The 13,930-nt window shown below is 40.1% G+C and overlaps 1 protein-coding gene and 1 long non-coding RNA gene across 3 annotated transcripts in view; one reads left to right on the top strand and one right to left on the bottom strand.

Moving 5' to 3' along the window:
* slc6a8 (solute carrier family 6 member 8) overlaps positions 1 to 6,053 on the top strand; it is a 93,975-nt gene extending 87,922 nt beyond the window's left edge. For both annotated transcript variants that reach the window (XM_064300613.1, XM_064300612.1), the window contains exon 13: positions 597 to 6,053. In XM_064300613.1, the coding sequence (XP_064156683.1) occupies positions 597 to 737 (141 nt within the window). In that variant the 3' untranslated portion in view covers positions 738 to 6,053. The remainder of the gene's footprint in view (positions 1 to 596) is intronic.
* A 352-nt stretch (positions 6,054 to 6,405) lies between these two features.
* LOC135235282 (uncharacterized) lies at positions 6,406 to 11,865 on the bottom strand. The gene is made up of 2 exons (XR_010324334.1): positions 9,372 to 11,865; positions 6,406 to 8,256 (listed from the first exon to the last, which is right to left on the bottom strand). It is a non-coding gene; the product is annotated as an uncharacterized LOC135235282 (long non-coding RNA).
* Between the last annotated feature and the right edge of the window lie 2,065 nt (positions 11,866 to 13,930).

Raw genomic sequence — 13,930 nt, 5'->3', positions numbered from 1 at the left:
GGAAGGTCCCTGACAACAATTCTCATAGTCACAGAAGACACACGGTGGCCCACTTGTTCACACAGGCATGTTAGATTGATACACATTCATTTTACATTTAGGAAACATTTTCATTGAAAACAATTCTATATACAGCTTAACAATTCTGTACAATCATGTGAACAGATGTGTGTGTATTAAGTAGTGTTCGGGTGAGTATGTAGACTTGCTCTGGCCTGCAGCTCATAGAATACAATGGGGATCTGCTATAGGGAAAACAGTGCTTAGCTTTTAAGAGAAACCCTAATGGGATTGCACTGTTCCAAATCCATATGTTGTACTACATAAAACTAGTAGTATGGGGTACTAGTAACTGGGTTATCAGAACTGTTGTAAGTATGTTGTCATAAATTTTTTACTAGTTTTTTTTTGTAGTACTGCTCTTACAGGAAGTATAATGCAATGTTTTTTTCCCCCATGCATTCCATCTAAAGCTTTGATCCTTGGAGCCATGGTGAATTATTCATGTGTTGATGAGCGTGGTGCGTTCGCCGGTTCGGGTGGTAACGTGGAGTGATTCCAGGCCCTCTTTTTTTCTCTCGTTTCTCCCCCCACAGCGCTGGGCCCACCTGACCAAGCCGGTGTGGGGTGCTCATCACCTGGAGTACATGGCCCCCGATGCCGACGTCAAGAGCCTGGCCTCCCTCACCCCGGGGACCGAAGAGAACAAGGTCATCATCTTCGAGAGCGTTATGTAGGCACGACGGTCTGCAGGAGACTCGGGGTGTCCGCCCCTCCCCCCCCCCCCCCGAAACAAGCTGGCTGAGCCCTTGGGCCTAACCCCCCCCCCCCCCGTTCCCATTTTCATCTCACGGCCTTCTCTGTGCTGTGGGCCTGTCCATCTCTACAGTCACAAACAGCACATCCTTGTAAATGAACAATCAGTGTGCGGTACCGTTTGAAATGTCATGTAAAGATCAACACCATGGTATCCATCAAATTTTTTAAAATTTTCTTTTTTTTTATTTTTAAATAATAAAAATGGAAACGAAATGGTTCTCTTGGTGCTGATGCTAGAAAAAGGAATCCAGCTAAATGGCAGCAGATGCCCTTGTACTCCCCCCCTGATGAAATCAGAGTAACGACTCCCCCACTTAGCACCCTACACCTCGACCTCCTGTTGAGCGCCCCCCCCCCCGGCGCCCCGCCAGCTTGTCTCGGGAGGCGGAAGGCCACGCCACGCCTCGAGTCGGCCGTCGTTCGCTCGGTGGCTCCGCCTCTCCGTCCGACCCGGAGCCGAACTAGGTCACCGCAGAATTCCCACAGGCTACCGCAGCGCAGGCTGGCGCAGTCACACATTAGCATGCTGCTCACAACTTTTTAAAGGACAAAAAATAACTTTCAACTACCTAATTTAAAAAAAGTTGTATTTTTACTATTGGCGCATATTAATACCCCATGATGCACTGCTTTTCAAGATCAGTTCTGTTGGCATAGTTTTGAAGAATTACACTCCTTTTTAATAAAAATTTTTTTTAAGTATATATGCAGCTCCATTAGTGCTCTCAGTGACTTGTCGACATCTTTGCAGCAAATCTGTGCGATTTCAAAATCAATTTCAAAATCAATCGTGCGTATGTGCTGTACGCGTGTCTGTGTGCAGGTATTGACTTGCATCAGTTGAGCGATCGGTGTGTCAATAAGTTACGATTAGCAGTGTAAACCTCAGGCCTCACCACAATTAGGATATGGGTTTGATTCTCGAGACAATGGTTCCACGTTTGGCAATATCACAAATTTTGGGACGATATGATCTGAAACAATCTGATATGATCCTGCTAACACAATCCGGTTATGGTATACAACCAAAATGCAGTGCAAAAACTTATTGACGTCACACTGAACAGATGGAAAAAGACACTCGTGAGAGTGTCCAGTCGGAACCATAAACAATGAATGTTGGCATGGGGTGATTTTTATGGATTTAGACATACCATTTACCATTCAAAGAAACACTAAATAATATTCACAGGCCCACATGCTTTTCAATGAAATACAAAAAACAAAACAAATATTGCCTATTACATAAACCATATTGAGGAGTTTTGAGGAGTTGAATAGCTGACATTCAGTAAACATGAATATACATTGTTTTCCACCACATGCATCAGGTCTTCATTAGTTATATATATATATCGCTGATGTAAATATAAATCAGCAGCAATGATGATATAAAATTCAAGCTACACAGAACTGAATGGCAAAGTGTGGCAGTTGACACTCAGGCAAAGTCTATTTTCCAAAACACACTGGATTTAACAGTGAAGGATTACCATCATCCATTCAAATCAAAGTCCAGCTGGATTTTTTTCTATACCCAGTAGCACCCAGCACAAACATTACAATAATAACTTACATTTTGTTTATCACAATCAATATTACTACTCCATCAAAGGCTATGTACTGGAGTAAGTGGATGGCTCATCAGCATGCTATTACTTTTATGAGCCAATACAAAAGAAGAAATAGTATGGATAATGTAGTGAACTAATCATGAGCCATTTTGATTGAGATACAGCCTTCCTTGATTTACATCGTCCTTTGGAGGCGTACAGTATGTAATTTGCTGCAGTATCTGCTGGCTTTTGTCGGATCTCAAACCAATGATATTTCAGTTGCCAAAAAAAAAAATTCTGTTGCAGACACTTCTTTTGATGAATATATTTGAATATTGTTTGTCTTTGAATACGACAAATCTTAACGCTCTTGTAGACATAATAACGGTTACTTTCATGTGCCAAATGGAACATTCCATCTCTGCTGTATAAATCTATGCCAGAGAAGGGTATTTTGTTGCCATAAAAACGATATATATACTTTAGCTGCCTCGTTTAGCCTCTCCAGTGTATTGCAAACAAATATGGGTGTTTAAAAAATTTTAAAAAATCAATTTTGAAAACAAGCAAGTTCTGGAGTTTAAGGCGGTGGTCCTGAACTGAGAATGAAAGAAAAAAGAAGTTTCATGAAAGAGTACACTGGATTAAACGTGTGCCTGTCTGATTTGTTTTAACTTCTCTCATCTACCCCCAATGGGAAATGCATAAGAAATTAGATGACCTGTTAGCTGCACGCATGCTTCTGTCTTTACCCAATTTCCATTTCCCACAGGAATGATCTCGTAATGCATAATCCCGGGTTTTTCAGTCCTCAGATGAATAGATAAATAAATAAAACATACTCGTGCGTAAATACACGAAGTAGGCTGGCGCCAACTTCGGGAAATTAGGGTGACCTTACGGAAAAAGAGGACGGAAACACGTGGGCATTACAAATGTAACACTAGGCTATTTGTTTATTTACATAACGTCTATAGAACGAGCACAGCCAAAGCGGACATTTTGTTTTTTAGTAATTTAGGTATCAACACGGACAGATATTTTCGGTCCTAAAAAGAGTAAACGTCCGGGGAAAGTTAGGCCGTGTAGTCGGGCTAGATCAGGGGCCTCAAAAACTTCAGTCCTGGAGGGCCGCAATCGACAGCCGATTTAAGCCTTGGAAACAAGGTGTGCGGGAGTCTTTAGCTAATCAAGGGCTTAAACGAAGCGCTTGTGTTACAAGTGCCGGAACACAACGGAAACCAGCGGACGCAGCGTCCCTCCAGGATTTGAGTTTGAGATCCCTGGCCTAGATAAGCTTAAGGTACTTTGAAGGGGACAGTCGCAGCCGACCGCACTGTCCTGGGGCAGTGATTTGGCCTGATTGATGAACACTGTAGAAATGGTTCTGTCCCTAACACAGCCAGGTCATTGATTTTTCTTTAACAGAACATTCTAGATTATTTCGCATCAACCATGGGCGGTAGATACCGAACTTTGCCTTTTTGTTGTTTTGTCTTAAATGGAACCCATTTGTCAAACAATGAATGGCCAAAAACTTTTACCAGAATACCTGAATACCTAAATATAGCCTGTGGGAATTCTGCCATTCACAGTGACATAGAAAACAGTCATCTCTCATTGTAACGTAGTGGAGAAAAAAAATACAGTTAGAATGTACTAGATCTTAATAACATAATGCTACAAACTACATTTGCACATTGTTGTAAGATAATTGCGCTAGCACTTTTAAAACTGTGTTAGAATATGACATTTCTTTTACTTTTATTTGTAAAATAAATCAGAGATTTATTTTGTGATGGCTTTTATTTCAATTATACACATATATATTATATATAAATGTCTGTGTGTTCTATTGTGAAAGCTGCAGTGTTATTTTGATGAAAATAAGGAAATGCACCATGCATTGCGTTGCAAGGCAGTATCTTAAGAAGGGAAGATTGAATTAACAGCACACTAAAAACCTTGGAATTCTTTCAAATAACAAGTGCTAATATTTTATGGATATTAGATTATTAATCTGTAATCAAGATTGCCTCACACCACCCAGAGCTTTTTTAAAATTATTTATCACGAAAAGATGCTTTACAGTCTGTAATCTACAGGGTTAACTCGTGACAGAAATTTTTACATTTCTGAAGGATATTCTTCCCTATGTTATGTCAGAAGTAATAAAAGTAAAATGGCTTTGACATTTAGTGATTTTGAAATTGTGGGTCCTTTGTTGTTTAAGAGAAAGGGCAACGCGTACATTCCCTCACAGTAACTTAGGGCAGCCTTCATTGTTGTTGTAGTCGTGAAATTCACAACTTAAGTGCCATTCATAAGTTTGATTATGAACCCTAATAACCATTGTGAGACAAGTTTTACAAAAACAAAAAAAAAGTGTTAAAAATATTTGCTGTTTTTACACATTGCAGCTAGGCTTCATGTTCATTTTTTACTGTGTATATTTTTACATACATTGCCCTTGTAGTCCAATCGCATAATAGCCTGGGTCGGTCAGCAGGTGTATGAATAACAGGATATTTTTATTATGTTAAATATATATATATATATATAATTGTAATGTACATAACAAAAAGCATATGTATTGTGTCATTTTGTGGAGTACTGGCAAAAAATTTCTCAACAGTATGTCTTTCCTACAAAGGCTTGGTCCAATCAGGTTAAAACAAGAAATATACTTTATAACACAGTTATTTACATTTTAAAACTGATGTGGTATATGATCAATAATGTGTTCACAGATGAGACAAAACTGAGTTTGATCGAAACAGAAATTGTAAATGATTATTTTAAAGCTTTTGAAAGTTCTGAAATGTTACTGATGAAGTGTTATTCATTTTTCACTCATGAATGAAAGGTTTTGCAATATATGTTATAAATACAAAATATTTACGGAGATTTTTGATGTGTGCATAGTTTATGGTTTTGGAGCTTATTTTAGCTAGGTTTAGTTGTGTTCTTCCACTAATGGTTTCTGCATGGCAATTATTTTAATTGATTGTTCTTATTGGTTAATGCTACTGCAGAAGACAAAGCCTCTACTATATTGAATCAACAGTGAATTTCTTTGTTTCCCCTCATGTAATTCCAGAGTAATGTGCTTATGATATAGTTCCACATAAATTAATTATTCATAAACGTAAGCAAAACACTGCATGTATACTCAAAATTTAGTTAAAAAAAAAAAAAACATAAAATAAACTATGCAAGGCACTGTATCAAACACAGTTCTAATAATAATCGCTCAGTCAGTTGAATTCTGAAACATGAATACTATTGACAGTTCCATTGCCTGGGAGGTAAAAAAATAAAAATAATATGAGGTTGGTTGCGTTGTGTGAAAATCTACACTGATACAGTAAATCTAAAACAGGTGTACGTCCAACAGCCAAAGCACTTGGGGGGGAAGAGGATACTGTTGAGAAAAGACACATTAACACTGTTGACCTCATACTTAACACACAATTAACTCATCATTGTGCATCAATACTTCTACCTTGTGAGATGTCTTCCATTCAAGCAATTTGGATTAGTGTTTAAGAGTAACAGTGATAGCTACGATTCCGTTGATGACACCAAGGGCTTCATGCTTAACCACCACTGTGTCTGTGTGCTGAAAATCCATTCAGATCAGAGTAACAAATGGCAATAAAGACTCTCAAACAATAACTGCCTGTCCTGTCCTGTGTGTGTGTGGTGTGCCCCTCAATAATCAATCCTGTCACTCACCTCACAACCCCCCCCCCCCTTCCCCCTCAATTACAGTTCTCACATGTAGTCTTAGCCCTTTAAGGTGTAACATCACACGTATGTGATTAGATTGTTTTTAGCCGAACATTCTAATGCTGATGTCACAATCAAAGTTACAAAACACCTACTTCAAATTTTGAAAAAACATTCCATAAAACCTACTCTTCAAGTGGTTAAATATTTGTCCTACATTGTGGATGTGAACATTTTCTGCACTTGCAATGGTTTATCTTGTTTATGTGGTACCCCTCCTTAAAAAAAACTTTAGAAATACATTCCAAAACATTTTTAAATGCATTTATAAGAACTATTACACAAGGCATTATGTATTTCGACCAGAATGACACCAGGACGCATGGAGACCAATACAAGCCAGTATTTACAAGCAAGGATTCAAGTTACCCGTGTCCACAAGATATTATTAAAGAAAGCAACATCCTAGGGAATGTAGGTATTTATTTTGATATTTTGCACATTAGCTTGTGGGGAAATGTCATAAATGAGCAATTCTTTGTGGAATCAGTGTGGATTTCCAGGGAGTCTTTGGGGCTGGCCACAGTGGCGGTTCAAACCGGTTTTAACAGCAAACGCTCGGCGTGTCGGCGAGATGCAGCTGCCATATTAAGCCAGCGCTCCAGCATGCAAATGCTGGCTGGCTATGTTTAGCCCGCTCTCTCTCTCTCTCTCTCTCTCTCTCTCTCTGAGCGGGCCGGGCCGGGTTTATTTCGGTCGGGAGCCTGAGCGTTCGTACCGTATCTCGGCAGGACAGCTGCCTCCGCTCCTCTCGGACGCCTTCGCCAGCACCCGGCCCCATTGGCTTAGCTCCCCAGCGGTGACACGCGATACCATGTGACAAGGAGGGGGGGGGGGCGGGGCTTACGAAACGGTACGAAATCTTCCCTGCAACTGACGCTAGATGCGTAGGTGGGGCTGGTGAACTTTCACCTTTCCTGATCTGGAGAGATGCAAGGTGAGGTTAGGGGGTTAGGCCACATCTCAGCGCCGTGAACACGGAGAAGTACTAAAGCGTTTGTTTATTTTCCCTTTTTTTTAAGATTTAGCTTAATGGTAATTAAGGTTACTTAACTTCAAGCAGAGGTTTGTGCTTACCCTCTGTAATGTGTTCAGGAGATTTTAAAAAATCTAATGTTGACATGCTTGTATAATAAATTATTTTATGACACAATTGTCTAAAGAAAGCAAGAGAGAGAAATGAAATTTTCGGTTGGCAGCTCATTTCAAAAGTCAGTTTCATTAGTAACAATGAAATGAAGGGGAATGATTTCACATACTTTGAGGGGGTCAAAGAGATCAAAACGTTAAAAAGAAGCTTGATGTTTTGTCTTTTAACACGGCATTTTACAGTATATACAAATGCCTACACAAAAAAGATTTCTGGGTACATCCCTAGGTACACACAGGGTAGCAGGAATTGCAAATGTCCCAGTTTGGGTTCTGTTCCGAAATGGCTTTATATTTTCAGCCATTCTATTTTAAAGTTTCGGGCCTGTTTTCCATTTTTGGGACTGCATCAGTTTAATGCTTGGGTAAGAGGTATTAATTACATTTTTTGTTTCTTCTGCACTTTTACACTGGAGGAGTGGTTTTTGTATTTAACTTTTTATGGGAAAACACTAGTTTTGTTGTACTGGGGGTACCTTTTTATGCCAATTTTAAATTCAAGGGGTTATATCAGGGCTGCTCAACCATGTTCCTGGAGATGTACCGTCCTGTAGGTTTTCACTCCAGCTTTATCAAAGCCACACCTCATTCAACAGCGAGAGATCTTGAGCTGGTAATCAGTGGAATCAGACCTATCAATCAAATCAGGGCTGAAATGAAAACCTGCAGGATAGTAGATCTCCAGGGACAGGGCTGGGTTATGTTTGCCTTCTTGTCATATGACTCAGCTATGACTTCCATATCACTAAGAGTATACAAGGCGTTGGCCAAATGTGAATTTTTCCAGAGAAGCACAAAATGATTCAGCTTTGGACATCGTAGAATACAGACAAGCACTATTCCCCCAGGCCAGGAATGGCCAATTCCGGTCAAGGAGTACCGGTGTGTATGTAGGTTTTTTTTGTTTCCACCAAGTACCCTGGTTAAATGAGCTAATTGGCTGTACACACTGTAGGAGAATTTTGAGACTCCCCATGAGTGTGATGACGACACATGTTAAAGTTTTTTTGTTAAAGGGTATTCCTGTCAATGTTGATCAGACCGTTTCCTCCAAACTCTCAATGCTTCATGATAAAAATTATATACACTCATATATCACATGTATAACTATATACTAATATAATCAATATGTAATCCAATAACTCTATATCAGTAGTTGCAGCAAAGCTTATGGTAACGCAAGAAACCACAGTATCCACTGTAGAAAAAAGGCAAACGCAGAAGGCTTAAGAAAAATCATACTTACTCATTAAGCAGAAAACACTAATCGAATAATAATTCCAGCAGATAACACTAACCAAAAGCTAATCATATATTACTAAAAATATAATCCAAAAAAACTAACAAAACGTTATTACCCAATAGAAATATGCTAGAAAACTTAGAAAACTAATACTTTACAGTGACCCCTGTGTAACCTGAATAAAAAGAAAAAGTACAGGAGGCTATAACTCTGTGAACTTGTATGTGTAATGGAAAAATACAGAAAGCAATGACGTGTATGCATAGTGAAAAAGTACAGAGTAAGGGAAAATTGGAAAAATACAGACAGCAATGACGTGGTGTATGCGTAGTGGGAAAGTACAAAGTAAGGGAAGATTGGGGTACCTGTCCACTGATGAAGATTAATTAAGAACATCAATAGATTAATTAAGAACATCAATAGAACCAAAAATCAGTTTTGGGCCACCTGTCCACTATGATAAGATTAACTATTGATACATTAAGAACATCATAAGGACCGAAAATCATTTTTGTGCCAAAAAAGTCAAGTTGACCCACGAACAGGAAAGTGAAACTCCTTACTGCGCCAGAAAAGACCAGATGGCTGATATTTTTAGAAATATGTTAAAGGGGGGTTGTGGGCACAATTTGTGTATAAAATGTATGCAAAACTGACAATCGAGGTTCAATTCTGCTGAATTGATCCGGCTTTGTGCACCTGTGCAATAAAGTCTAAACTTTCTGAAGAGCTTGCTGCTGTTGTGTCTTTTCCCTCCTGAAATTGTTTTCTACAGGTTGGCGATTGGCGTGGAACTCTGTCGTTTCCTAGACGCGACAACACCAACACGGGTTCACTTGTAGATTAGATCACAGTAAATCGCTTCATATAGGGACACAAGAACAGTCTGTGACTGTCATTCATGCGCTTATCAGGAAATGTAGAAGACGTAAATGTTAGGGTTGATTAAGTAATTGAGGCCAGAAGTTGGCATGGAAACCATAAACGGATAAGGCCCTTGTTGCCCATCCTCTGCCCTAGAGGTTACAATCCCAGCATTGCCATTTACACTACTGGAATGTTAGGCTTCTTCGGGAGAAGTCAGTTATACTTTGAAAATTAACTCCAGGAAAAAAGAAAAAAACCAAAGTTGGATGCAGCCAGTTCACACAAGGGTGGTTTCCAAGTACAGATACACAACATTTTAGGAAAACACATTCCAATCTCTCTCTGTTTTTACCACCTCACCAGTATTCCTCTGGCTACCATCCAGCTTTTGTGAAAACACTCTCACCTTATGCAATATTTGCAAATGGGAACACATTTGATAGTTACTTATGTTTCCTGGTAAGAAGGGATGTTCAACAGAAGGCCATCAACCCCTATCTGGCAGCACCTTGCATGCCGAGGCTAACACATGGAAACATATCCTTCAGCGCCCTATTGGTTAATTTGTGGACACTGACACAAACATACACTCTAAATAAGTTTAAGGAAAAAATTATTGACTTAAACACATGTTGCTCTGCAACCCAGGAGAACATTGAGTCACCTCGATCTTTAATTTGATTAGTCAGAAAGGGTACTTTGTCCTACACAGCATGCACAGTTATTTCTGACATAATGTGGCTTCAGAGGGTAAATAATCCCTCTAAACATGAGAAGTAACAGCTTGTTAAAAATTCTATGACTGCAACTGTGGTTGGAATGAAAAGAGCACACGCACACTGGTCCCCCAGGACCGAGGTTGGGAACCAGTGACGTAGACCTGTTGTGGAATGGCCGAGGTGTAATAAGAGAAAACATTCATGGAGCCGTAAGGACTACACATTAACTAACACCCGATCTGTACCAGAGATGACCAAGCACTGGTCCAAGAATGCCGCACGGCACGCTGGTCTTGTTTTTAATCCAGTTTAGGAGAAAGACCATGTCTGAATAAACTTACTTGCCTACTAATGAGTACGCTAGTTGAGTACACTGGATGAACTAGATTTTCTCTGAACGTAGTGTACTTAAAAGTTGTCCAACTTATTAAATAATTTTGGATCATTCAGAAACTATTTGATGAAACATTTGATAAAGAAAGAGAAAGAGATTTGTGAAGGAAAGGAAATTAAAGGAAAATCATGTTTCACAGTCCCGTCAGGGGTGGGTTATTCTGGTTCTGAAGGGCGGGGTGTGTTTGTGTGTGTGTGGGTTTTTGTTCCCACCAGTTACCCTGGCTAAATGAGCCAATTGAGCCGTGCACACCAACACTGGTTCACTTACAGATCAGATCACAGGAAAATGTTTCATATCGGGACATGAACTGTCAATTATGCGCCTATCAAGAAATGCAGCTAAAATGTCAGGCGATGGTGTAAATGTCAGACGGCTAATCCAGTAATTAAGGCCAGAAGTTGAAGGAATGAAAACTCGAAACGGATCAAGCCCCTGCCGCTCACATCCGGGCTGTGTCACGGATAAAAACTTGGGAGAAGTCCGGGAGGGAAAGCAATGAAAATACATTCGCTTACGTTCGCTTTATTCATTCCTTTGACAAACTCGCGTGAGAAGATAGACAGCAGAGATAAGCCCAATCCAGATGCTCCCCGTTATCTTTTTCCGGCAACTCCCCAAGTTGGAATTTTACCCTCACCACAAAAAAAAAAAAAAAAAAAAATGACAGGAGTTTGTTTTATGTGAATGATGACCCAGGGGTGAAAGGTCATCAAACACTACGATAAGAGTGTACGATAGCCATTGATTCTATTCAACCATATATACGATTAGCGTGAACACTGGAGCACGACCAGGAGGAAAAGCAAATAAAAAGTAAAGTACATAAAGTAAAGAAATTACATTTCTAAGGGGCACCAAAAGTAAGCACACAGTATACCAAAGCAATGCTACAAAACGGTCGAACCTTGGCTTAACAGATGTAGCCTTTAGCATCTGGATTTAGCCAGTCAGAATCTTTCATTGAAAGGGTCCACTCTTGACTCAAGTGGTTTAGGAAAAAAATGGGCGTTGGCCAATTCCCCAGTTCTGGTATATTGCTGCATTTTAATTACGAAAAAATTCAAAAGACCACAGTGCAGCAGATATGGCAGGACTGAGGGGGGGGGGGGGGATTGCTGTCATTATTTTTACTTTTTTCTTTTTTGTAACCAGGTGCTACAATGAAAAATTACTTCACTAAATCCACAGCACTCAAATCAGACCAGGGTCAGCCAGGCCAGGCCCAAGCTTGCCTTCTTCAAGGCAGCTTCCCTAAATCCCAATGGAAATCCCTCAGTCCCCTACAGTGCTCCGCGTTTCGATCTGGATCTAGAGGAGGAGTAACGCCAACTGAATCTCAAAACTTGCGGGCTTATCGGCACAAAGTAAACATTCGATTAGTCTTTAATTTCAAAAATTGCTAAAGCTGGAACCCAGAATTGTTTTAAAATGTCAGACACCGAGACGGTGTGTTGAGTTTCCTTATCCAGGCGCGGTGATTAAAATTCTGATTTACAGTGCGCCCACGCCCGTTGGGATTAGCAGGCGCAGAGGTTTCAAACCAGAGGTAACCCGGTACAAACCCGGTTGAACGGACGACAAAACGAGCTTGTTTCAAAAGTACAATGGGGGCCCTCGAACAAGGGACGGAAAAGCGGATAATTTCAGCACGGCGAACACGGGGTTTCTCGCCGCATTAAACCCAGCTGTATCAATTATTTCACTAATAATGAAACTGATGTCAACCACTTTTAAGTAGTACTGTTAAAGCAACCATTAAAACAATTTTTTAAGCAGTCAGTCAAATCTTTTAAGGGAAATTAATTTCATATTTGGGTTTTCTAAATTTTCTGGTACTAAATGGAAAGAAAAAGACTTTTGGCCGCCCAAGATTATATTTTTCAATAAAAACCCAAGCGACAGAACAAAAAAAAAAAAAAAAAAACAAAGTGTGGTTTCAGGGGGAAAAATCAAAAAAAAACCAAAAACAAACAAAAACTTCAACCACCCCCCAAAGGGCTGAACCGAAATATCGCAAAGCCCCCCCCCCCATTGATCCGGCTTTGTGCACCTGTGCAATAAAGTCTAAACTTTCTGAAGAGCTTGCTGCTGTTGTGTCTTTTCCCTCCTGAAATTGTTTTCTACAGGTTGGCGATTGGCGTGGAACTCTGTCGTTTCCTAGACGCGACAACACCAACACGGGTTCACTTGTAGATTAGATCACAGTAAATCGCTTCATATAGGGACACAAGAACAGTCTGTGACTGTCATTCATGCGCTTATCAGGAAATGTAGAAGACGTAAATGTTAGGGTTGATTAAGTAATTGAGGCCAGAAGTTGGCATGGAAACCATAAACGGATAAGGCCCTTGTTGCCCATCCTCTGCCCTAGAGGTTACAATCCCAGCATTGCCATTTACACTACTGGAATGTTAGGCTTCTTCGGGAGAAGTCAGTTATACTTTGAAAATTAACTCCAGGAAAAAAGAAAAAAAACCAAAGTTGGATGCAGCCAGTTCACACAAGGGTGGTTTCCAAGTACAGATACACAACATTTTAGGAAAACACATTCCAATCTCTCTCTGTTTTTACCACCTCACCAGTATTCCTCTGGCTACCATCCAGCTTTTGTGAAAACACTCTCACCTTATGCAATATTTGCAAATGGGAACACATTTGATAGTTACTTATGTTTCCTGGTAAGAAGGGATGTTCAACAGAAGGCCATCAACCCCTATCTGGCAGCACCTTGCATGCCGAGGCTAACACATGGAAACATATCCTTCAGCGCCCTATTGGTTAATTTGTGGACACTGACACAAACATACACTCTAAATAAGTTTAAGGAAAAAATTATTGACTTAAACACATGTTGCTCTGCAACCCAGGAGAACATTGAGTCACCTCGATCTTTAATTTGATTAGTCAGAAAGGGTACTTTGTCCTACACAGCATGCACAGTTATTTCTGACATAATGTGGCTTCAGAGGGTAAATAATCCCTCTAAACATGAGAAGTAACAGCTTGTTAAAAATTCTATGACTGCAACTGTGGTTGGAATGAAAAGAGCACACGCACACTGGTCCCCCAGGACCGAGGTTGGGAACCAGTGACGTAGACCGTTTGTGGAATGGCCGAGGTGTAATAAGAGAAAACATTCATGGAGCCGTAAGGACTACACATTAACTAACACCCGATCTGTACCAGAGATGACCAAGCACTGGTCCAAGAATGCCGCACGGCACGCTGGTCTTGTTTTTAATCCAGTTTAGGAGAAAGACCATGTCTGAATAAACTTACTTGCCTACTAATGAGTACGCTAGTTGAGTACACTGGATGAACTAGATTTTCTCTGAACGTAGTGTACTTAAAAGTTGTCCAACTTATTAAATAATTTTGGATCATTCAG

This window comes from Anguilla rostrata, chromosome 11 (assembly GCF_018555375.3).
Source record: "Anguilla rostrata isolate EN2019 chromosome 11, ASM1855537v3, whole genome shotgun sequence".
In the NCBI taxonomy this organism is placed as follows: domain Eukaryota; kingdom Metazoa; phylum Chordata; class Actinopteri; order Anguilliformes; family Anguillidae; genus Anguilla; species Anguilla rostrata.
The sequence above is the reverse complement of the archived record's forward strand: the minus strand, read 5'-3'. Positions and strand labels throughout refer to the sequence as shown.